The sequence below is a fragment of the Mycteria americana genome, chromosome 5, assembly GCF_035582795.1.
Source record: "Mycteria americana isolate JAX WOST 10 ecotype Jacksonville Zoo and Gardens chromosome 5, USCA_MyAme_1.0, whole genome shotgun sequence".
NCBI lineage: Eukaryota > Metazoa > Chordata > Aves > Ciconiiformes > Ciconiidae > Mycteria > Mycteria americana.
This window is the reverse complement of record NC_134369.1, coordinates 46,626,072-46,650,848: the sequence shown is the minus strand read 5'-3', so window position 1 is coordinate 46,650,848 and position 24,777 is coordinate 46,626,072. Positions and strand designations below refer to the sequence as shown.

General features: G+C 40.1%; 1 protein-coding gene across 13 annotated transcripts in view; it reads right to left on the bottom strand.

Annotated features, from left to right (window-relative positions):
- MIPOL1 (mirror-image polydactyly 1) overlaps nucleotides 1-24,777 on the bottom strand; it is a 195,846-nt gene that overhangs the window by 29,103 nt on the left and 141,966 nt on the right. For 12 of the 13 annotated variants that reach the window (XM_075503173.1, XM_075503170.1, XM_075503168.1 and 9 more), the window contains one exon: nucleotides 20,345-20,439. In XM_075503173.1, coding sequence (XP_075359288.1) covers nucleotides 20,345-20,439 — 95 coding nt within the window. The remainder of the gene's footprint in view (nucleotides 1-20,344; nucleotides 20,440-24,777) is intronic. The other variant, XM_075503175.1, reaches the window with a different exon arrangement.

Here is a 24,777-nt window from a genome sequence, read left to right as displayed (position 1 = left end):
AGGAGTCTCCCGACCTCCTCCCCCAGCACAGTATTCCAGCCTTCTCTGCATGATCCAACTTCAGTATGAGCCTAAGTATTTTGAAGAAACTGATTCAGCAGTGGATCCAAGCTTTTTCTTGGAAAATAATCTGGGAATAAAACATTGATAGTGTTTCAGTTTCCAAAATGTGAATCACCATAAATGTTTTCCCAGAAGTATAAGCATTATTTTTTCCCCAGTGTTTAAATGGCCTCTTTAGTGCTCTTGATGCCATTCAATAGATTTCAAAAATAAAGATCTTGGGAATAATTCCCAAACACTGGCAGAGATAAACTGAACAGCCTGGAGTTTTCAAATCACTAGTAATTGGCTCTGATGAAAACAGTATTAATTAAAATCATAAAGGCATATAAATCAATCAAGCAGTAAAGTGCATGGCACCATTCAGGAATGACCGGCTGAAGAAAGCCTGTTACTAATAACCTCAGAAAATATCTTGTACTTAATACAATGTTATCTTTATAAATCAGACATGATCGTGAATTTTATGGCTGTCCTGATTTGCTATTGTGATCGCTTGGCTTAACTCCCCCACTGAACCAGAAAAGCAAGAGACGAAGCTGTCTTGGAACCAGGGCTGGAAGCCAGCCCTGCCTTCCAGCATGGCCAGGAACATCCAGCTGAGTAGATGGAAGAGAAGAGTCTCTCCAGGAGAAGGCAATTAAAAGAAATACAAAGAATGGAAACGTGTTTCAAAGACGGAATAACCAAATACATATGGAATTTGAGAGACGGATGACCTCATGGATGAGCTGAATAGCGCTAAAGCTAGAAACCCTCAGTGTGACTGACCTGGGAAGGGAATTCACATGGGGCTCTGCCCTCTTGTCATTCCTTTCTTGCTGAATGATTCAGCTGGTTAAAAATCTTCAAATGACTTCTAAAAAAAATTTAAAATATACCATGTTTTTTAACTCAAGGATACCTCCCCCCCTGCCCCAGGAGAATAAAACAGAGTATTTGAACGGTTTTGTCTGATTTTTCTCAAAGGTGTTACTGAAAAATATGAAGCAACTCTGACCAAAGGCAAACAAGGTGTCCTGTGCTCCAGCACATGCCCAGCTGTGGTCACCAATGTGCCAAGAAGTGAGGTACACCGATGAACTCTCGGTGAGTGCGCCTAGCACATGGTTTCCCCGCTTTCTTGGTACTGTGCACGGTAACACGTGCCACTCTGAAATGGCAGGTGAGTCACTCGGAGGACTGCACGTGCTGCAGCCTGATAACCTTCCTCCAGACTGGTACAGACACCCGTAATGTCTACTTTAAAGCTATCATGGCTTCTCCCATACAAAAATGCAGTTGGTTTGGGGATTGCTATGCAGATATACACTTAGCAAGTCACCTCCTGAAAGCCATGTAAATGACACAATGGCAACGTTTTGCTACTCAGTAAGCCATGTCTTACCTAGCTGCTGCTGCCAAACCCTTATTCATATAAATCATACAGCTCCTTGGACAGTTAAGTGCTATGAAACAAGGCAGTTAAAATGATGGCTTAGATGATAAAGGGAACGCCTGGGAAATTTAATACAGGGGAAGTCAGCTTCCCTATTGTACCAATGCTTACTGAAGCAACTGGGCAGACTTGTCTGGGCCATTCTCCTGAACGTGAAACAAGGATGCATGCTGGGGGAATGATTTAGTGGATTGGGGATCAGAGTTCTGTCTTGAATTCCCTCTTCTATTTCACGTCTTCTGTGCGGTACTGAGCAAGTCACAACATGCAAACCTCCGCCTGCCATGCTGAAACTGGGAGTAAAGTGCCTTTCCCATGCTTTTTGTCTTCCTTAAACTCTAAGCTTTGAGGGCCCAGGATTGCTTCTTATTACCTATGTGTGCCACATCTGGAGACCTGAGGCCCTGATCTTGGTTCAGATCTCAGTGCAAATTATTATTCATGGGAAGATACAAAAGAGCTAACTAACAGTATGTGTGTGTTGGCAATGCACATCAGCCTGGTTAACCTCAGCAGACGGATCCAGGTTTGGGACTTTTATGGAGAAAACACAACAGTTTCTCACAAGGAGGCCGTTTCTGCCTCCCTGTTGCAGGTTCAGCCACCGTTGCCACCACGGGTGCAGGCAGCGATAGCAGCCTCCCATGCTTTGTCAAGCTGCTGTGAGCCCAAGATCCTTGTTATCTGAGAAGATGTTTTTGGCTTTCTCCCAGGCAAAAGGGGCCATCAGCTGGATACAGCCCACCAACTGGAAGTCGAATCGCACAACTCGCATACTTCTAGAGAAGTGAGAGATTAGACTGGTGGAGAAAAATCAGTGGAGAGAGAGCTCCAAAGCGTAGGGGTTGGAAAGTGGCTGAAAACAGATGCTGAATTGATTTCTGTATCCTAAAGCTTTTAAATCAGCTTCCCTCAGCTCTCTCTTCTTTTACACTCATGACTTTTGAACATTGGGCTACTGAAATCAAATCTGTAAAAGAATAGTATTTGTTGTGCACTTTAATTTAGCCTGAGTGAAGGGGAAAACAACAGTTTTAACTTCATGAAGCAGGAGTTCACAAGAAAAACTGCAGCTTTTTCTTTTTACCAGCATATCATTTCTCCATAACCAGCAGGTAAAAGTGAAATACTGTAGCAGGAAATGTATTGGTTGCACTGAACCAAAGAATTAATTATTTTCTCAGGACCTGACAAGGAAACTGAATGAGTATGAAAGCTCTTGTGAAATCTAGCCAACACTGAATTCAACACTGTTCAATTCCTTATTTATATTTTGAACAGGACGAGATAATTATTAGTATGAATACTGCCTACTGTGCTTATACACATTCAACCGATATACTCTCCTCTGATAAGAGCAGTAACATTGCTTAAGAGGGAGAACTAAATTCCTACATCATGATAGTCCTCGTTCTACTGTCACAACTGTAGAAGTACAATAATATATGACTCTTTTGGTAAAGACAATAGGGAAGAAGAGCTAAATAGAAGAAGTATTTCTGTCTCTCCACCAAAGACCTCAGGATGGAATTCTAGCCTCTGTATTATTCGCTTTAAGAGAACATGATTGAAACAAACAGAATGTGATGTTAGACGAGCCTGGATAACGTTAAGATCCTGCATAGCTCAGAAGCAAAAGAAAAAAAAAATCAGGTAATATGAACCTTGTTACCCATCCTTCTTCCCACTCCTTTGGGTGAGGGACAAATTCACAGCACTTCTTCCTCTTTGGTGAAAGCTCCTCCCAGTTCAATCTTCTTTAATGATAGCGGAAGTCATTAGTGCATTTCCCACTGAGGACCAGGACAAAGCCTAGTAAGGAATGCCTTGAATTTATTTGTAGCAAGAAGCTAAAGGCTGTGGCCATCAGTAGGTGCTTACACTGTTCTGGGTGCCTAGTACAACTAAATACTTCCTGGAAGTCTTACCGCTTCCTCCTGATCTCTGGGAATGGAACACCAGAAGAGAAAGAATGCAAGAAAATATTGCTTTATACATCCAAAAAGAGGGGCAAGAAGAAAAAGTTCCTGCAAGAGTACACAGAAACAATAAACAATCTAGATATTTGAAATTTTGAACTCAACCTTGCTTACCTCAATGACCATGGGATAGGTATGACACAAATCCTTCAGGGTAAATTCTGAATGCGACGTACAGAGTTTTTGCCTTAATGAGATATGTAAGATCAGAACCTATGAATCAAGCCTATGATATGCCCCTAAGTTATTTTTTCGTGGACAGTGGGTGAGCGGATGTCATTCCTCTGTTTAATCAGGAGTTAAAGCGTGTACAGTAATTCCTTATTTTCACAATATTCCTTCTGACAAAGATAACAACCATAAGAATGGTTCCCAGCTGGCTAAACCTGACATACAGGTTTTGTTAATAAAAAAATGCATGACTTAATTAATTGAAACGGATCTATTAAGACTGTCCCCCAATCTACCACAATGGCCCCACCTACAGCTGAACTTAACATGACCTGTCTTATGCAAAAAGAATTGTAATAACTTGCACTGGAAGCTGTTATAGAGGAAAGGTTGCTATGAAGAAAAAAATACGGCTCAGAAATGCATACAATGCCCCTAGAGGAGAAAGCTTAGTATTTTCACTTTTACTCAATGTTTTCTTTTACAGTGAATAATTGAAACGATTTTGTTAAACTGTGTAAAATTATTTCATCAAGAGTAATTACGTTTGATCTATTAGCACCTGATACTATCTATTGTCTAAATTGCTTCCATTCAATCCATGAGTAATGTCAACAGTATTAACGTCCATTATGGAAGCATTAGTTGAGTAAAAATCATTTTTAAGTGTTCGACATTCTTGTAACCTTCCTCCAGAATAATGTTCAAAAGAAATATCATTATACCAACATCTTCTTGATTTTTTTAAAGGCATGTCTTCACTTCAGTCTGCAAAGTCAAAGTCTTTAAACTCACAAACAATTTACCTGTTTTGTTCTGGCAAGCATAAATCTGTAGCGATCTACTCATTTTACATTCTTCTCTGTTCCCAATTAGCTGTCCCACACCAAATGGCTATCCAAATTCACCTCCATCAACTTTGGCAGGCTCAACACCTCCTTCGCTAAACCAGTTTTTTCCCCCCAATCATAAAGAGCTGCACTGTTACAAACAGAAAGAAGGAACTCTGCAACATTTCTAGAACAAAGTTATATATATATATTCACTGATTTGACCAAAACTGCCCCCCCAATCTGAACTAATACAACAACTGGACTCACCTACCTTGAAAGCAGATCCTTTTTTCCTCTCTTGCAGCCTCATCCTTATTTCAAAGTTTTCCAAATTCTTGCTGCCTTTCAGCAGAGGAAATATTATGAACTGTTTGAGATTACATTCTCACTCAAAGCGATGAATGCTACAGTCTTCTCCAGAATAAAAAGCTACTTTCTCTCCTTGGAATAGTAGCTTTACAGTAATTTAGAGGAAGTGGGAGAAACAGTTGGTCATTAAACATTAAATGTATTAATGGGGCACTCATAGCGTATGGTTTGTCTGGAAAAGGCAGTTCTGTACTTGCATTTCAGAAGGACTGCTGCAATACAATAGCTACTGTGATAAATTTAGGTTTACCCCACTTAACATTTAGCAGAATCTAATAACGAAAACTTAAATCAATGTATTTTCTAAAATATGCATGAGTAGCACTATTCACATCTTACAGCTAGGGGAATCGAGAGGCAAAGAAAAAACATTCCAAAAGAGGCCCTTCATTTCCGCTCCCCAAACAGAGACCTTCAGGATTTGGTGTTTACAAGTTTCAGGGACTTGCAACTCCAGATGAAAACAATGACAAATCAGAGTATTCAAAGCAGGAGCCCCCCAAGCACTTCAGCAGCATGTAGAAATCATCCACTTCTCAAGACTCATGTCGCTCTTGAAGTCCTGCTCGGTTCTCTGGAAACCTCAGACCTCTGAGCATATGGATGGAGCATTCGGCAGCACTTTCGCATTACATGGCATTGTTGGAAATGGAACTTTTGCAGAGCTCAGAAAAATGATCCAAAAAAGAAGTGACACAGGCTATGTAGGATGCTGGCTTGTTTCATAAAAGGGTTTACGTGATTCCCTGCAGTACAGGGAAAAGTGATTAATATGAAGTCTGGTACCTTAGGAGATATAAAGAGAGACATAATTCCTAAGAGATAAATTCTGTCTGCTCCCAAGACACTGTGAATCTGTTCTTTATAGTTTCCTTTCCTAGTGCTAGTTCTTAATGATCTATCGAGCCTTAAAATCATAACACTTCGATGAAGGCTTTGTGGATCTCCTTACCCTGACGTTCTGACTCATTTAGGTGATTAGGTCAAATTCCTGAATTTTAGGAGGCAGAACAGTAATAGAGATACAGTAACAGGACCACTTCAGACCACACTCAAATCAATGGGAGAACTCTCGAGTCCAAGGTAGATACATCTGTTCATAAGGAACTCCAGAAATGGAGACACTAAGAGAAACAGGCATTTCACTACATCCTGAGCTTTTAGTGTAGACCTTTGTCTTGTGTGGCCTACTCTGGGGAAAATGAGGTCTTAGTTTTGTCTGAAAAAAAAAAATTAGTTCACAGGAATTTGAAAAACAGAGGTTAAAAACCTACGCGTGGAGCTATATGCCTAGAACTAGGGAGAATATGACCCAGTTCAGAAGTCATTTGTAAGAGCAGTGTAGAGGACAGGATTGTTTAGATGGTGGACAAAAAGCTTTGGGACACACAAACCAGACATTTTACAACAAATGAAAATAAAAATCAGCTTGCCAAAATAGTCAGAACCCAGAATCCGATGTACATTTATCAAAAGACCAGTAACATCTTGCCTATGTTTATGACAAGTAAAATTCACTGGCTGTTGAAGCTGAAGCACAAGCAAACCTTCAGAGGGAGGCTATGGGAAAGAGAAATGGAGTATGACATTCTCCGAGTAACTATGGTGTGGGAGGGGGAAGAACTTCAGTTGCCGGCCCCATCAAGTCCTGACAAAAGGAATGTGAGAGCTGTTCCCAAGGTGAAAGAAGACAGGCTGAACAATTTGGCTAATGGGATCACATTGAGCTAATGGGATCACCATGACTTGCTTGGCTTCTGTTGGTGTATGTCAAAACTCTGATGTGTTTTAAAATACATTCTCTTTTAGCCAGCAGTGGGCTAAATCTTGAGGCATTTTTGAGAGAATTTGCATATCTTCAAATTCTCCACACAAGAGAATGTGTGGAGAGTCTATGGGGAGAGTGGAGAGTCTATGGGGCAAGGAAACTTCAGGTTCAGAAGTTTACAAATTGTGAGAGCAGTTTCCCCTCTGTCAGAGAAAGAAAAAAAAGAAACAGAAGGCTTGGATCTTATTAAACAGACATTTACTGCTGCTGCCTTCACATAGACATGCAGAGGTTACAGACACTTCACATCTGCACAAGCCCCCAGTCGCTGCCTCTCACAAGCCGGGTGTAGACAAGAGAATAAACCCAACTATGCCGTAGCACCAAACTATACTATGGCACGTTCATATTTGGCAAGCACTGACCACACTCGGGAACGCTGTAAGTCATATTACCTATTTCTAGAAGCTCTGGAAAACTTGCTTAATAACCTTGGTTATGGTACACTGAAAGTATTCTAGAGATGCTCCTCGGTCAACCCATAAGGATTTTAAAATAAAATAGAACAGGTCAAAATGATCAAGCTTTGGTGCCTGTAGTTAAACTGTGCTCCAGTGAGCGGACTGGCTTGCCAAAGGGGCACTTCCAGATCCCTTCCCAGCTCCCTAAGTGCAAATTCAGGTGCCTAAACTTACGTATCCAAGCCTGAAAATTTTGGCCACACTGTTTAACAGGCAGATCTGCTGGGATGCCTCTTGTAACCAGATTTTCCTTCTTAAATCCTCATATTATTGGACAGATACTGGCCCAAGTCCAATCCACAACTGAAAATCCAAAGAAACAGCTCAGAGCAAAACTGCAGCCTTATTAGCTTTTAAAGATTTCATTTTCAAGAACTCAAGACCCTTTATTGACTAATGAAAGGTTGGGTCCCCAAGCCCACAGGCTGATGTTGCTTGGAACATATTTTAATCATTTTGGAGTGCTAGCAGCCATCTGTCTAAAGAGCTTTGATCGCATAAACGCACTCTGAACTGCAGTTTCTTCTGACTCCAAACCCTTTTCGAAAGCCAAAGGGAACCCACAGCCATGGCAACTTCAAGACAATTCAAGGTCTTGCAATGTGATAAAGATGCTTTTATTATTTAGCACATCATTAGGTTTAATGACACCACAGATAACAGATACACTAAAAAGATACCATTGTCATCACCTATCTTGTAACAGTAATATCCAACTGTGACTTCACTTTGTTTCTACCCAACACTTCTAACTTACTATGTTATTTTAAAAGAATAGATAAATGAAATAAAAGGATTTTTTCCTGCTGCAAGCACCAGAAATGCTAACAAAATAAATACATAACAAATAAATAATACAAAAGACAAATGAGTGCTCTTTCTTTTTTTTCCACTACTTTCCTACTTTGTTTTTTAAAAAAAAGATACAGAAGACAAGCAAACAAATCCCAAGTAAACTACTGCATTTATAGTTTAGGCTATTGGCTTTTGGGCAGATACTGTTTGCGCATACAAGCCTAGTTTGGCCAGCACTGAATACAAATTTACATTGAAAAGAGAGAGCTCCCTTGCAGTTACAGCTTTTATAATGTTAACATTTATGAACAAATTTTACACAACTGCCATAATTATTTCCTACTCTAACTCTTGAAAGAATTCGGGCATCTCAAAGCTTATTTTGTGGTGATCAGTGTTTTCCTCCTGGTGTCTACTGAATGGTACAGACATATGCTAGTAACCCTGAAAGCTTGGAAGCAACAATGATGTCAAGCATGAAGAAAAAGAAGTATTTTTATTTTTAATAAAAATATTATTTTTAATAAAAATATTATCTTTATTTTTAATAAAATTATCACAGCCAAGAAGTTTCTCTCAAAAATGAAAGCAGCAGCCTGAAGAAAGTGGGAAACACTGCATAAAAATAGCTTTCTTGGCGACGGGAGACACAAAATGGTGGATTCTGTGTGGCAGACCATGATTTTATTTGCTTCAGTCGTCAGCAACCTCAGTGGGTTCAACCCTGAGACTACAGGACTTGCAGGTTTCTCTTCCTTCTGCGTTCTGATTCTTGGCCCTTTTACTCACTCAGGACACTAGTCACCCGTCGTCAGAACAAACTTTTGCTATCATCACACACTGCAATATTGTATTTTTCAATTCAGTAGCCTTTATACTCAGTGTGGCTAGCTAGCAGTGTGAAGAAGGTGAAACAAAGACAGGCACACAGCACTTCTGTGTTGCTCATGGAAACATTTGTGGGTGGCCATGCTCTAACCTGTATCACTGACACAGCGCAGACTGAGAGAAAAGACGACAAAAACAAAACGTGAAGTGGCTCAGGTAGGGGAAGAGCTTCTTTAAACTCACTTTGCTGCGAGAGAAAATATACCACTGATACTTCACTCAGCTCAACTCCCTCTCTCTCCTTCTGTGGCTTTTCCTTCCAAACTCACAGCCAGAAAAGCGTCTCTGCTAGTGAGACGGCAGCCCCGTACTGCTGCTTACATGCTTGCTTGGTGGTGCTAGCAAAAACCCCAAGCGTTCTGTGCTAGTTCTCCTTCCTGTCATGACCATGTGATCTGCAGCTTATAAAGGCAAACTGTTGCTAATATGTTACATTTTACTCAAATATTTGAGAGGATTAGAATTGTGCAAATCCCAGCAGGCCCACTTCTTCACTGGAAAACTGTGGCTGAAGCTTCCAAGTTGGTCCCTACCCTCCCTAAAAATGACAGCCTTCACACCTATGCTGGAAGAATCACCCATACCAGATGAGTAACACATCATTATGCAATGCTGGACACAATTTAAAAACCTTCGGCTTCCAAAACACAAGCCCTCTATCACATTAGTTAGAAAAGCAGCTCGTGGATGGAATGTAAAAACGGAAAACTTTCCAGTAAAAGGCATCAGCGTGACATGCATGTAACAATTTAATAAAAGCTCTAACTTAAAAAAGCAACTGAATAAAGAAAATACCCTACTCTCAGCTTCTCTCTTTGTAAACACAACAGGTGAGCAGTCTGGCTTGTGTTCTGCGACAGGCAGAGGACTTCTCCTGCCACCTGAATTCCTAGATACTTCCTAACAGAAGTTTTCCATTGACTCCACTGAGAGCAGGGTTAAGCTCAAAGTACGAAAAGCAATGTTACGTCTAGCACTGCCTGAAAATTGCTCATGTGGAAAGTCTTCTCACCAAACAAATATTTTTTTTTATTGGGAGATGTAAATTCCAACACAAAAAATATGTTGGCTTCCTGTGGCAAATTTCTAAGTGAAAATTTTCCTTTCACCTTGACATTTCAACTTGAAATGCTATTTTGTTTCAGTTTTTCAGCTGAAGAGAACTGAACTGAAACACATCAAAATGAACTTTTTTTTTATTATTGAATTGACATTTTAACATAAAAACATGTCCTGTGAAAAATCAACAAAAAAGAAATGGCATTTAAAGTCCTCCTGACAATGTTATTACTTTATTTCTAAATATCATATTCATAACAAAAGAAATTCTCTTTCATACAATATTTATAGGGCAAGCCAAATTCTTTTTTTGCAGTTTTACATTTTCTTTCAAACTTCTCATGGGAAAATTTGTCTTTCAAACAGCTCTTATTACACACACAGATTTCCTGTATTTCTTTAACTTGCTCTAGAGAGGGCTGCTTCCTATCCTATATCTCTTCTCCTTCCCTCGTTTTAACGTAGGAGTACCTGCATTTCCATAGTCATAGACCTCTAAAGGTGTTATGGAAAACGGTAAAACTCACTCAGTTTATACAAATAAAGCAGCTGAAGCAGAGTTTAGTGATGCGATTCATCTACATTAATCCATCATTTCAATGGCAGAATCAGAACATGTAGCCTCTGGTCACATATCCTTTCTACCAGATAACAGATTTCATAATCCTGCATATGCTCCTCATAGATTTTCCAATGTTTCTTTTGAGTATCCTTACATTATGCAGAATAGATATTAACTCTACTGATCTCAACGTCCTGATTTTTACAAGTATTTCTACAGAAGTGGAGTACTGTGTATTACTAATCTACTCCAACCTATCAGTAGCGGTCAGCTGGCTGTTCGCAGGTAGTTCTTCCAGAGACTTTAAACCTTCCTTCCAATAACTCCATTTTATTAGGCTTTAACAAATTTGAAAAACAGCTCCTAGAATCCTCTAGCTATGTACTTATTCCAAAAAGCACAGAACAAAATTACACTTCCTAGACTTTTCAGCTCACTGAGGAACCAAGGAAGTCATAACAGAAAACCACAGAGAGCAGAGGGAAAAGAGAAGGGGAGAGAGAATCAGCCAGGCGAGGGAAAGCTGCTAACAGAAAGCTAGCAGGGCCATGTATACAGAGTCGTGAGACCATATCAGCATCCGATGGCAAGGAATTCCTTTCTGTCAGGCAAATCCCTGCTCTTAGAGCAGAGCAGAAACTCATCTGGAAAGGTCCATTGCAGCAAAAATGACAAGGTAAGCGTTGTTTTAGTTCACATCACCCCACGACAGCAAATACGCAGGGAAGAAGTCTGCTCAAGTCTGATGAAATACAGTAGAAGGAGTTGCGGAGTGCTTCGAGCTTTAATGTGCTTGGCACAACAAGTCACTGGTTGGTCCTTAACTAATCTTAAAAACTTGAGAAAGTTTGCCAACATAACACACCCAATAACAGAAGCAGTAGCAGAATGAGCACAGTACCCGGTACAAATTAAAACTGCCTCACAGAGCGTTAGGCACTTCGGTCCGTATTGACGCTGCCCGTGTTTCTCCTCAGATCTGCTGCTTAGTGTTTCCTATTGGCAAGGCACCTCTGAAGGCCAAGAGCCAGCCCCTGGAAACATCAGGCACAAAGATTTCATAAAATGTAGGTCAGACCAATCCACGCCTGAGTCAACAGCAGCACAAGGCAATTGGAGTGTACCACATCCACCTCCGTGCTGGTTGCAGGGATGGCGTGGGGTGGCTTGTTATTCCATCAGGCGGCTGGGATCTCTGACAGTTCAGTGCTTCCTCTCCCTCAAAGTTTTTATAAATCACTAAAGCTGAGTAGGAAATTGCTTTTCCATGCTACAATTTTTTTTCCCAATGAGGTAGGAAAATTTTCAAAATCATGTCAGGGCAAAAAGAGAAACATTCAAAAGTAATTTTTGTGTGTGTCGCTAAATGAATGAGAGACAGAGGAAGCTCAGAGAGCACTCTGATGGCCAAGACATTCCATTGGGAGGCAAAAAAGAGACACCCCCCCACCCCTCCCAACAGGTTCAGATACTGCTTTGCCTTTTCATTGCCTGCCAAACAGGTACCGTAAACACCAAGCCTATGGTATATACTGGAGTCTCTCTCTACCATACCTCTCCTGTGCAAATGGTCAAATATTAATAGGAGTACAGATGTGGGTCTGCTCTGCCACATTGCCAAGGAAGTTCCCTATCCACTGATTTAGACAGTCAGTCTCTCTGACTTTATTATTACTAGAAAGTAGAGCAAATGCAGGAGAGACAATAAACAATTCCAGGCTAGAGAACAAGAAGTCTGGGAATGGGGCAGGGGGAAGAGGATAATAAATCCAGTGAAGTATGAAATACATAAGGATAACAAGGTAGGGCTCTGCCTCCACCACTCACCTGCACCAAGACACTGTGAAATACAGCCGTCTCGGTAGCGCCAGTAAAACTCATGCAGCTGCTTTGCCAAAGCAGAGCAGCTTACCGAGCTGTTTTCCCCCCTTCAGCTGTCTGATCCAGTTCATGAAACAGCCCCCAAATCCTGGGCTTTTATCTGCTGTAACACTAACAAGAGCTGTGATCCCACAAGCAATAAGGAGACAAAGGGAAAGCACAGTGGGAAAATGCTTATGGGACTACAGAGCGAGAAAGACCCACAAACCTAAAATCCCAATTCTTTCGGGGCTGCAGCACCGCACTGGAAAGTGGCACGATAACAGAGGAGAAGCTTGAACCCACAGATTCTAAATCCCAGGTCCAAATTACCAGGGTGTTGGGTCCCCTCGCCCCCACAAATTGACTAAAACTCACTGAAACCCCCACGGATTGTTCAGAGAAGGTGTAGTTTTAACCAATCTGATTTAAAAGACAATTTAAAAAACCCCACCATTTTTGACAAGTTTCAGCACTCAGTTCAATAAACAAATAGGAAGAAAGCATACACATTAAAAAAAAAAACCAATCCACTAACAAGGGCTAAATCTCCATTCCTTGCATGTCCAAATCTCCCACAGAAATCAGTGGGACTTTATCTGTAGAGAATAAACTAAGAAATATAGTGTGGATAGTACCTGAGGGTTTTTTTATAATGAAAGACAAACAAAAACCTTAGTGTTCCCTTACAGAGCCATCGTTTTCAATATGTTGGGCTGTATCGAATTGCAGTGGGTTAGGTTCGTTCACAAGAAGACATATCACACTGTCTCCCACTGTATAACAGATGCAAGCACCTCATCTCTTTGATATAAAAGAGAATCTTTCCCCTGCTTGGAAGTGGGAAATTTAACTAGCTCAAGATTTATGTTTGATGTCACGTGTCTGAAACTTGTCACTGCTACAAGGACAGAGAATACTTAAAACACAACTGCCACCTTCTCCCTGATCTCCCCAAAATCGTTCTGCAAAACGAACAGTAGGTTTACAGTGATATTATCCGGTCATTCTTCTTAATGACTGTAATTATACCATGTTATGTCTAAAGCAACTAATACTGAAACAATGACAGCAACTGCCAGAATAGCAGCGAGCAGACAGGATGAAAAGAGCAGGTAAATGAGTCAACGGCCATAACTGAAAAAGGGAGATAAAAAACCAGCCATGAAAAGACCAGTTCTCTGAGGTAAACTGCAGGGGCAGGTGCTCGAGGTATCCTGCTATTGCTTTAGAGGAAGGACTGAGATCACCACTCTGCTAGTGGTTGCAGCCTCACTAAGCCCACCGTAAATGGGTTCCAGTTCATTTGGACTGGGAAGCTGGATGTTAGAGCAGCCCAATCTTCTGCTACACGTCATGTCCCCCTGAGAGAGATCTGGGCTGGAGAAATCTCTGAAAAAGACTGAGAGACAGCAGAACAAACAGGCTGAAATGTTTGAGCAGGGGTCAGTCAGAACAGGAGACTGAATATTTAGGCAGTTGTATTCTGACTTGCTACTGCAGTGGCTGTGAACCACACAGAATACAAGAAGAGGATGAATATTGACATGTTAGGTAGAACAATTTATAGCTTTTAATAGCCTTTAAAACTGGAACAAGAGGAACAGTCTAACAGCAAGAATGACACCATTATATATCCATGCACAGAATCCATAGAGCATGGTTGAAATGGTACCACCTGAGTATTATATTCCATAACATCGGCCATGAAACTATAGAATGGAAGTAAATTAAACATGCACCACTGTATTCAGAGCTTGAGTAGAAAACAGCATTTTTTTCCAGGACTGCAAATAATGCCTTGCAAAGCATGTTTTTTCATCTATTTCTCCTGTTATAGAGTGATTTAGTTCTGTAATTAAAATGAAAATTGAGTTTGTCCCTGTGCTTATAAGTCTTTCATTTGAGGAAATACTAAAAACCTCTTGGTTCTCTTCTCACACCTATCAATTTCAATCTTTAAAAAGATGAACCTCCATGTGAATTTACAAGAGACTGTGGGAAAAATATATGGACATCCATAAAAACAATTGTTTAGACCATTTGCTCATGTCACGTAAACATGAATTCCAATTTAATTGAAGCATCAGGAGCATTAGAAGCTTTTAGATTAAAATTTTATTAAACTTCTTCAACAGTTTATACCTTTTTAGAAGTGATACAACTAGTTAGAAAGCAACAAGACTGCAGTTCTGATGGAGAAGCTACCCGTATTGACTGAATGTCTCGTTCTAAAAATATTTATTTCAGGTCATAGTACTTACTATTACAAGGGGTTTCACTGAAGATATGTAACTGTCACATAACTGTAAAATAAGCTATCTTTTTCTCACATGCTGCTCCTAACTTACAGATTCCAATTACTCTGCAATGTGCAACTCCTGGGACTGTGACATGCATCTGCCATTAAAACTCCATCCCTCCATGTTACTATGATCTTTCTTTCAGATCTTTACTTCATCTCAACTTCAGAAGAGTAAAAAATAATTCTAAACTAAATTTCATTTTAGCAGTGCAAGTTTTTTCAAATGTCTGTTCATTAGGAAATTTCCTGCAATAAATGCAAGTTTCTTCCCATTGTGACTTCCAGCCTGCAGTTATTTCTGCATCTCACTCATTTCACCAGCGAACTAGAAGAACCTTTGGATAAAGATGTTCTGCAAAAAGTTTTCACTGTCCCTCCTCCCCTGTGAACATCAGACTTGGCAAATATATGGCTTTTAGAGCACTTGATTAAATCACAAAGGAGCCCCTTAAATTGTCATTGAAATAACTACTCAAACTTACTAAAAGCATCCCTAAATTTTACCCTAGAGCCTGGACATACCAACTCGTATCCTCAGCACCTTTGTTCATAGGTGTGTGAACTAATGCAGATGTACATATCTTACACAGCTGTAGAGTAAACAATAATTTTATTGAATTGAGCATCACTACATCTGACGCCAACATGAAACCAATCAAAAACATATTTTAAGTAAGGATAGCCCTGTATTTTTATTTTGCTCTCCTATCTTTCTTTGCAATGGGGTTAATATGTTAGAGGCGTACCTTTTCCTGTACTAGTTAGAATTTGTTAAAATTATTTGCCTGTGAAAACTCCTAGTGCCAGAGCTTTTCAGTGAAATATTTTAGACTTAAAAAAAAAAAGGAAAAATATATATGTACTTTCCTATATAGAGATATAGTTCTCATACACAATTGTCCTGTTTTAGTTAATACGTGAAAAATAATCAGTATGCGATAACATATGTCTTTATCAGCATTTCAACATGTAGGAGAAGTATACTTCTGAAGCATTATTGAAATAGAAGGAAACTGGTTATAAAAATGAACAGGCCGCGTAACTGAGAAATATGCAAATAAAAAACTTGTGAAGATGTTCAAACAACAGACTTATGTGAGAAAGAGGTAGTGGGATTAACAGTCCCACATACTTCAAAACTGATTATTTGGATATAGCCTTCTTTGGTCACTGAAGATCTATGATTTGCATTAATCCCTAGCTTAAAGAGTACTGTGTTGAAATAATTATATTAGTAAGCCAGAAAATCTATACTGTTCCTAACTGTTATGCAAATTTCCATTTCTGATACGTTTTTTTGGGTTACTATCCAGAAAACGCAATTTTCCTTTTCAGACATGACACAGTAACAACACAAGAAGAACAAACAGAAGCAGAGAACCTGCCCAACTTTATTCGGAGCCAACTTCCTCTCCCTTCTGAACTAGAGTTCAGAATCTGAACAGATCTGAACAGTTCTGAATTAGATCAGATCTGAACTGATTCTGATTCAGTTCATGAACCAGTGGAGACCTTCAGGAAAAAAAAACAATCCCCTTTTTTTTCTCCAGGAGAAAGATTCCTGATGTCTAGAATACTGCATCCAGTTTTGTGTCCCCAGTAAAAGTAAGACATCTATAAATTGGAGCGAGTTTGACAGAGGGCCACCAGTATGGTCAGGAAGCTGTAGCATTTGCACTGTGAAGAGAGGCTGAGGGTACTGCTCTTGTTCAGCCCGAGAAAAAAAAATATTTCTTTCTTTGGTGGCTTCAGGGAGACCTAACAGCAGCCTGACAGTGTCTATGAGGAGGTTATCAAGAAGGACAGGCTCTTCACAGTGCTGCATGACAAGAGGGTGAGAGACAACAGCCTTGAATTGAAACAAGAGAGTTGCAGACTGGTTATAAGGGAAAACTTTTTCACCATGAGGGCTGTCCATCATTGGAACAGGTTGCCCACAGAGGTTTTACCATCTCCATCTTTGGAGATTTCCAGTCCCTGACTTTATCAAGTCATGAGTAACCTGGTCTGATCTCATAGTTGATATCACTTTGAGAGGGAGGTTGGTTGGACTAGAGACCTCCAGCAGTCACTTCCAACCTGAATTATTCTACAATTCTGTGATCTGGTAGCTGCTGCTGTTTGAAGCCATTCGATTTTTTTTCTCCAACTGTGAAAGAAGTCTGTGTGGTAAACCATACTTCTTTGCAGATGAAATGGAAAGTGAATCCTGGCTGAAACTGGAGTTTCATGGAAGGCCTGAAAGACCCAAACCAAAATTAAAATGAGCTTTTGGGGAATAAATGATGGAACATTTATTTCCATCTGAATTTTGACTTTCTGAAAAGAAAGCACATCCCAGAACAATTCCAGCCTTCTTTAAAAGGAAAGAGAAGTGAAAAGGAGGAAGAAGAGAAGGAGGAAGAATCTAGTTCAGATCTGTTCTAACTGTTCATGAACTGAACAGAATCACTGTTCAGTTGAACAGTGATTCAGTTGATGTGATTCATGATGATCCATTCATGTGATTCATGAATCAGTTCATGAATCAGTGATTCAGTTCATGATTCAGTTGAACTGATTCAGTTCACTGTTCTAACTGTTCATGATTCTGTTCAGAACTGTTCATGAACTGTTCAATCTGAACAGTTTCCTTCCTTTGAGCATGCCTGTGTATACATATAGTTGCATGTTCACACATACAGATATTCTGGACCTAAATATCTCTTCCCTGATTTTGTATAATAAAATGGTATTTGGCTTTTTCTGGATTATACTAATGTTAGTGAAAGACAGATCAGTATAAAAATACATGTTTTAAGGTTACTGTTTACACATGTGTGCATTCAAAAATTGTTAATATATGCACACAGTCATTACTTTTATGACCAAATCCCTAAAATGTGGTGGTGCGTTAAGGCATGGCTTTAGGTATCCGTTGTACACTTTAACGTTAGCCTCTAGTATTTGGGTTTTTTTCTTAAATTTGTTTCTCCTAAGTTAAAGGATGATGTAGAAATCTCAGTTAAAACAAGGAAACAAAGAAGAAAAGTACGAGAAAATGCTTTTTCTAAGGCCAAGGAAGACCCAAGAGCAGAAGGAGAAGGTGGCACCAAATGGAGCCAAAATTTCCAAGCCGCTGTCATGCTGGCACCACAGAGATGACAGAAGGTGGGAGAAGCTGGCAAAGGGATGAGAGAACAGTAGGTGAAGGAAATGTGCACCCTGCATAATAACGTGTCTCATTGCAGCTCTACAGCTCAGCCGAGGAGTGGAGCATGTGTGGAAGCCTATATTTTGCTGACTGGGGAGCTCTGAAGTCCAAAAGAGAAATAACTCCAGGGAAACATAGTCTTGAACAGCAAATCGTCTAGCTAACCCACTTGGATCAAAGCACCAAACTTCCACCTCAGTCCAAAACAGGCTGTCTGAAAAACACTCTCAGTGCTTACTCAAGATTACCATAGCATGGCAAGCAGTAAAAGGAAATAAAAAGACTCAGTAGACATCTACACAAGCATTCCTTAACCAGCCTCCACATACAAAACAGAGAGTAAATTTTCACTCATTTGGGATGGCCTGGGAAATGCACTCTCTACTTTGTGATTCATGATTACTGTGGCCAGCCCACCCTTGGCTTGATACAGTCCTCAAAGCTTTATGCACACATGCCATATATTCTTTTCTTCATCTACCTTATTTGGCATGTGTTCAAAGCACTGCCACACTATTGCATGACAGAGGCTGCAGATGTTCATGTAATATATGGGAAACCGTAACCGAAATGTTAAGATGTTCATAAGAATCCTCATAATGGTGCAATTAATTTCTAACCAAGGCAAAAGAAGGCACGAGACCTCAAACATTGCTACTTATGCAGTTATAGGAGCCCTTCTTGAAATTGGTGACGGATGTAAAAGGCAACAATTCCAGGGGGCCTTTGGCTTTCCTAGCCGTGTCTCTGCACGCTTGGACAGTGTCTCTATACAGAGAGGTTGTGGAGTCTCCATCTATGGAGATAATCAAACCCCATCTGCACGTGGTCCTGGGCAACCGCTCTAGGTGGCCCTGCTTGAGTGGGAGGGTTGGACAAGATGACCTTCAGAGGTCCCTGCCAACCTCAGTCAATCTGTCTAACGCATTACAAAAAACCCCATCCTCTAAGAACAATGAGGTGGGAGATAAAATCTTTCATTTTTGATGTTCTGAACCAGGGGATATTCAAGGGATATTCAAATGAGTACTTCCACACCTTATTACTAAATCTTGCAAAATACCATCGTCAAACTTAAAATGAAATTCTGCCTGTTCAAATTAAGGGCCATAAGTTAATAACATGGTACATTCTAATGGTGATTTCTGCAAGTCATTATTGCTAACATTTCTGAGATTTAAAGCATTTACATCAGTAAACTGAGGCCACTGTCTACTACACTTGTTAAATACCATATGTTAGTGCAAGCTTGACACACTATCTCAAAACCAACTCAAAAGTCAGTGAAAAATCTCCTGCAATGTGCAGAGACTGACACAAGCAAACTCTTAATTTCTGAAATATCAATACAAAAATTGCATTTCTGTTTTTAAATTATTCTACAAATCCCATTTAAGTGAGTAATAAGGGCACTATAATAAATTCTTTCTAGCTTGGTAAATCATACCATAATTTGTGCACACACTAAATGCTGACCAAATTCATTAAAAGCAATAATCACAAATTGCTTGGGGTTTCTATTCACTATTAACAGGCTTTAAATAAATGCCTATGAGATTTAGGAACAAAAGTTGTTTTTGAAACTTCCCTCCAAGGTTTTAATAAACTTAATGAGAAGGGGAAACTCTAAAAACCTCTAGAAACCCGAGTATTTTTCACTTGTAAATGCTGAAACACTGAAAACATACATAGTTCTGCTACTGCAAATACTTTTTAGTCATAACTAACTAGTCCTCTTTATTTCCAATGAACATAATATTCACACTACATTTATTATTTACCTCTGCAGCCCACATCCCTCATCACAGACATTCAGCCTTCAGATTCACAATTTTCTGCTGTGTTGATGCCAATTCTCCTGCCTTTAACCTGCTGGCAGCTCTGTATCCCCTCTCACACAGGAGGTCAGGATGAAATGAGAGCTGTAACCCAACATCACTCCATAAAACAACCTAACTCCTTCACTGGACCACACAGAGCTTTTCCTTAGGGACTAAAACCCACTGATCCATGCAAATGTTCAGTGCAGCTCACCTAAATTAATGAGAGAATGGCTATTTCTCTCATTCTACGTACTGCTACAGAACATAAGGAATTAAAACATACATCTTATGTTGGGGTTTAAAAGAAAACAGTCTTTTAGAATTACAGATTTTATTATTTTAAAACCTGTGTTAAGTTAGGTATGTGCAAACAACCAGGGAAGAAACAAGCACTTATGTCAACTGGTTCTTTTGTCCTCGTGTTTCTAAGCGAATGCATCACTATAACACAGCTTTTTCATTTATATGAGAATCAACTGTCAGCAACCTTCCCCTTCCCTTAGAAGAAACTAATAGAAAATTTAGGCTATAAGGAAAGGACTTCTATTTCAAAGAGCTGGCTGGTGAGCAGTAAAGCAGAAATGCAGGCCTTGATTCATTGATGTATTCACATTTCCAACAAATACCTATTTGATAAGGCCATTTCCTCACTCACAGACACAGTACAGAAGATTTCCCCTATGAGTCATTGATTTATATTAGTATTAATTATTTTACCTGTAATAAACACACAGTGTCTGAATTTCTTCTTCTAATTTTTTGCACTGTTGAAGAGCAGCCTCTTTTTCTTGTTGCACGGCTATCAACTCTGCCTGCAAAACAATAAACAGACGGGAAACAATTTATTCAGAATATCCATATTGCTTTGAAAACATAACAATCCTTTGTGCATTCATTTCAGCCATGCTTTATTATAATTACATATATAAAGTTATACTGTTGTGTAATACTGCCCGTTTAATTCTTATGAAAAGATCCGTTCTTGTTCTAGCATTGCAATTTTTTCTAGTTTTTTTTCCCAGCAGGATGATGTTTTGAATGGCTTCCCTTGCATATATGGTAAACTTTTTGAATGGCTAAGGTTAGACCTCGTCAGTTCAGCCAAGTGTTTCTCAGCAAACATATTTCATATTGAGATAATATTCCTATAGTGCAAAACTGTTGACCAACATATAGAGAGCGAAGCAAGGCACGCAGCCACAAACTACCGATGCGTGACTCTTGGTCTGCACATGGCTCTCCGGCTGTGAAGCGTGGCTCCTGTGCTGGGAGCCACTGGCTGCTGTTACCGGCAGGAGAGCGGCTGGAGAACCCGCACCCTGAGCGGCGGCAGGCGATGAGCCAGCGGGGGCTGCCGAGACTGGCACCGCCGGCTCGCTCGGGGATCCGGGGGCATTCTCACCCAGGACCTGGTTTCTAGTGGAGCAAGGGAATCCCTGAGCAACCACTGTCATCTCCCACCTGTGAACCCTCCCGGATGTTCCCCCTCCCGTTGTTTATTCACACCGCGCTGCAAAGGGCTTGTGACTCACGGCCATTATGGAAATTGCAGCATGTGGCTTGTAAGGTCAGGAGGGTAGCCAGCCCCGACACAGCCTTACGGTTGAAGAGGAGGTAGGAGAAATAAGTACTCATGTATATTTAATATGGCTCTGTAGCTTAATCACCATTAATTTTAAAATGTCCAGTTTCAATAGCACTGCAGGACTCCCTTGAGGGCCCAGGTACCATATAAATTATCTTAAAATCAGCGGATGATTGATTACTGTAACAACAAATAAGACCGGGCTTGCACAGCAATTCTTTGACACATGAGCCTGAGCATTGGGCTGCTTTCCAATGTTTTTAATTCATGGTGTAAGTTATTAATTGTACAAATTGTAGAGCCCCAAACCAAGAGGCACACGTGTGAGAAACGCTGACTGTGGATTCTGCCAAATCTTCAGGACAGTGTTGTGGAAAAGTTTCTTGGTAAATTAAAGACCTGTTACAGGAGCTACAAACACATGAAGGGAAATGCACGCAGTTCAGCCTCTAGCTCTGCCAGACTCGCTGTATAATCATGAACAACTCTGTCTGTATGCCTCAAAATCTCTCCTAAAACAGGGCTCCCACTTGCTTCTGTTTCCTGTTTGTCTGTTAAGACTGTAAGTCTTCAAGGCAGGTGTTTTACTGTTTACTGTCAACTCCCAGTCATCTATGGGCAATTTATTCTGCTGGCTGACTAATCATGTCCTGGATACATGGCTGACTCCTGGCAAATTTTATTAAACACCGCATTGCACAAATGCAGCTACACAACCAGTCTCTGCACCGTGCTGCTCAGTGTGTCACATTGCACCCAGGTTTTGCTTTGCCAGGGTACAGGACCCACCGCTGTAATTGCTCCTGTAACAGACATTCATAAAATTCTAACAGGAAGTTCCCTGGAGAATAAAAACAAACTTTCTTACTATATGGTGGGTTCCTTCACCTTTAAAAGCAGAAAGTGTTAATGTTTAACCTCTGAGTGACAGTGGGTTAGAGCTTCTGATACTGAAAACAATGTACTGGATGCTGGCGAGCCGTAACTCCTGTCAGCAAGAGGTTAAAATCCTCTGCAGGTGAGCCTCTTGCCCAGTGCTGCTTGCTGCCTTGCAAGCAGAACTCACAGAACACAAGGATGTTAGCCAAACCAAGCTATTTTCTGTAATTATACTGTTCTGTAGGTGAAACAACATTCTTAAAAATTGGAAAACACGCTTGAATCAAAGTAGGTGGTTTGTTCTAGAGGCCAATAATTAACATCCTTGCCAATTTTCAGTGTACTGTGAAGTGTGATTGAAATGGTAGACTGGAAGGAAATGTTTGCAGCTGACACACCTACTCATGGAGAGATTAACGGCTAGTCTCTTTGGAGAACTATCATAAAAAATACACCTTATGTTCCACTTGCTTTTCAGGACAAAAGTCAGAAGGCACTAGAGTTTGAAGACTCTTATTTATGTCAGTTTTTCAGCAGAGAAAACTGCACTGATTCGACTGGGTTTGCATCTGGGTTTGCACCAGTAAAAATAACAGCAGAATCAGGTGCTTTGGATTTAAAAAAAAAAAAAAAAGCAGCTACAAAAACTGAAGGGAAGAGAAACAGACATTTGCTAACCTCCTCAGTAGCACGTAGTGGGGTTGATACCAGGGAGCTGCATGAGATCAACAAAAATTCAAGCACGGGAGTTTTTGTGCACAGCATGCAGCCATGTGACCAAACGACCCATCATTCACAGGCCTGAAGAGTGGTAAACACAAATAAATGACCCAAATATCCTTGCAAAAGACAGATGCCTTCCTTCACTAGAAGAAGGAAAGCAAACCAGTGCCCATCACAAAGTTAAATTGCTAACTAAAATAATGGTGCCTGCACCACTATAAAACATTTGGAAGACTCCTGTAATGTATATTGAAATCCATCCATAGCGCACATGGCAAAAATCCTACATGAGCTCACCTCTAGTAATAACAATAGCTGCTCGGGAACTTTTTAACAAAATATTATTCCTTTGGAAAATGTCAAGCTGTGGAAATCAGAACTCTTCCCAGAATGGATCAGTTTTGATTAAACTTTTTTGGAAGGTAGGGTAAAGAAGAAGAAACAAGAGAAAAAGAATTACGCTCAGGTTCCTCTGGTGGAGGTTTTCCTTAAAAAGGTCAATTTAGAGGTGAGGTCGGTCACCACTTTGGTATAGTGGTCACCCTCAGTGAAGTTCCCGTTTAATCCTGAAAAGGTATTCTGATCACTGGGATATGGTCTCTTTCTCACAATTTTGTTTTGCCCCCAAGTTCCTACGCTTTTATATTTGGTTTAACATGGATAGGTCCTTCCCCTTTCTCTGTCCCCCACCCCACTTTCTTCTCCCATTTAGCATTTTAGCAAACAGTTACTTGTTGAAAATGTAAACATTCCAATTAAATCTAAAAGCTAATTGCTACATATCAAACTTAAAATAGCCAGATCTTGACTAAGAAAATCTTATTACTGAGCCTTTTGCTGTTGCTTTTGTTTCAAAACATTTAAATGAACAATGCTATGTGTTTTGTTAACTCAAAGGCTAGAAAAATACAAGACTTAAGCAAAGCAAAACAGAGGGTAAAACTAGTTTTTATCTTTTCCTAATTCCTCGAGGGCAAACATGAGCACCCTCAACTCTAACCTAAATCGAAAGAGGTAAGAACACACAGCACCCTATGCTGTCAGGTTCCACGTGGGTAAGAGATGGTTTTAGTAACGCTTTTCAACATCCAACAGAAGGAAAAAAACATTCAGTGAACTTGAGTAATAAAGCTTCATAGTTTTATCTTTTTACTGATTTTTTTTTTCTCATGCATTTCTAGAGAGCATATTTATTTCCACCTAAGGATATTTCTATACTTCTATTTTTCCTTCTTTACATAGGGTAAACAAACACAATCTTTTCTGTTACCTCTCAGTAAGCAGGCTCTCCATTCTCCTGATCAATCCAAACCCATCTCTCATCAGTACTCTGCTAGCAGTACGTCCTAACTCCAGCAGAAACATCTTACCTGATGCATTCTTGCATCCCTTTTGCTCACAGGCACCCTCTGGTATCTGTCTGTTCTCGCGCCCACTGGTATTACCCAGCTGACACTGGAAATTCTTATTCATCCTGAAATGATGATACCTTACACTTGGTACCATTGAATTCCACCCCACTGCTTTTCTTTTGCCAGTACTTGAGGCCATTCCAATCTTTCTGCAAGATAGCTTGGACTTAATTTGTATTAATAATATCTCCACTTTGTATTAATAACATCTCCCAGCTCTGTGTCATCAAGCAGTTTCATTGGTACGCTGTTGCTCTTCATGCCAAAGGTTCTCAATAACAGCATTAAAGAAAACTGGTTCAGCACCAATTGGTGAGAAATTCCACTACTGAAATCCTTGGACCTTAACGTTTCTCCTTTCCAAGCTGTTTGCTGTTGCCTTCCTGCTAACTAGTTCCTTACTGCCTTTGACTAATCCCTCATCTCCTTCATGGGTACATGACATTTTGCAGACAGACATGAGCTCAACAAGCCCATCCTTCCAAACAAGAGATGCTAGGTGAATCCAGTTAACAGCAAGCAGCATTTCCCGCATTAAGCTTGTGCCTGCT